Source organism: Penaeus monodon, chromosome 19 (assembly GCF_015228065.2).
Source record: "Penaeus monodon isolate SGIC_2016 chromosome 19, NSTDA_Pmon_1, whole genome shotgun sequence".
Taxonomy (NCBI): domain Eukaryota; kingdom Metazoa; phylum Arthropoda; class Malacostraca; order Decapoda; family Penaeidae; genus Penaeus; species Penaeus monodon.
In genome coordinates this window covers 40,868,854-40,869,213 of record NC_051404.1, presented here as the reverse complement: position 1 = coordinate 40,869,213, position 360 = coordinate 40,868,854, and the positions used below count along the sequence as shown (strand labels likewise).

Here is a 360-nt window from a genome sequence, read left to right as displayed (position 1 = left end):
GGATTTTGCTAATAGTTATATCTTTCCTGCCTTTTAATCTCTTGACTCCCAACGCTCTACCCAGGTGGAACAGCTCCAGGAGAAGGTGGAGAAGGCCCAGGGCGAGATCTACAGGCTGAAGGCGAGGCTGGAGAACGCCCAGAGCGAGAAGGACAGCGTCCAAGAGGAGCTCGAGCGTGCCCAGGCCACCGTCGCGCGCCAGCATAGCGAGAGGGAGCGCTGGGTCAATGAAGTGAGTGCCACGGGTTCTTTCTTTGTTCCATTTCTGATCTTCCTTTTTAAGATTTGTTCATGTATGTGTGTGTCTGTTTTGGCTATATTTCTCCATCTCTGAATTTTACTCATTGTCCCTGTATTTTT

At 50.0% G+C, this 360-nt stretch overlaps 1 protein-coding gene across 1 annotated transcript in view; it reads left to right on the top strand.

Moving 5' to 3' along the window:
- The window catches only part of LOC119585239 (putative uncharacterized protein MYH16), a gene marked incomplete at its 5' end in the record, with an annotated part of 81,296 nt that overhangs the window by 43,820 nt on the left and 37,116 nt on the right, over window positions 1-360 (top strand). The window contains 1 exon segment of the mRNA XM_037933898.1: window positions 65-232. Within this exon segment, the coding sequence (XP_037789826.1) occupies window positions 65-232 (168 nt within the window).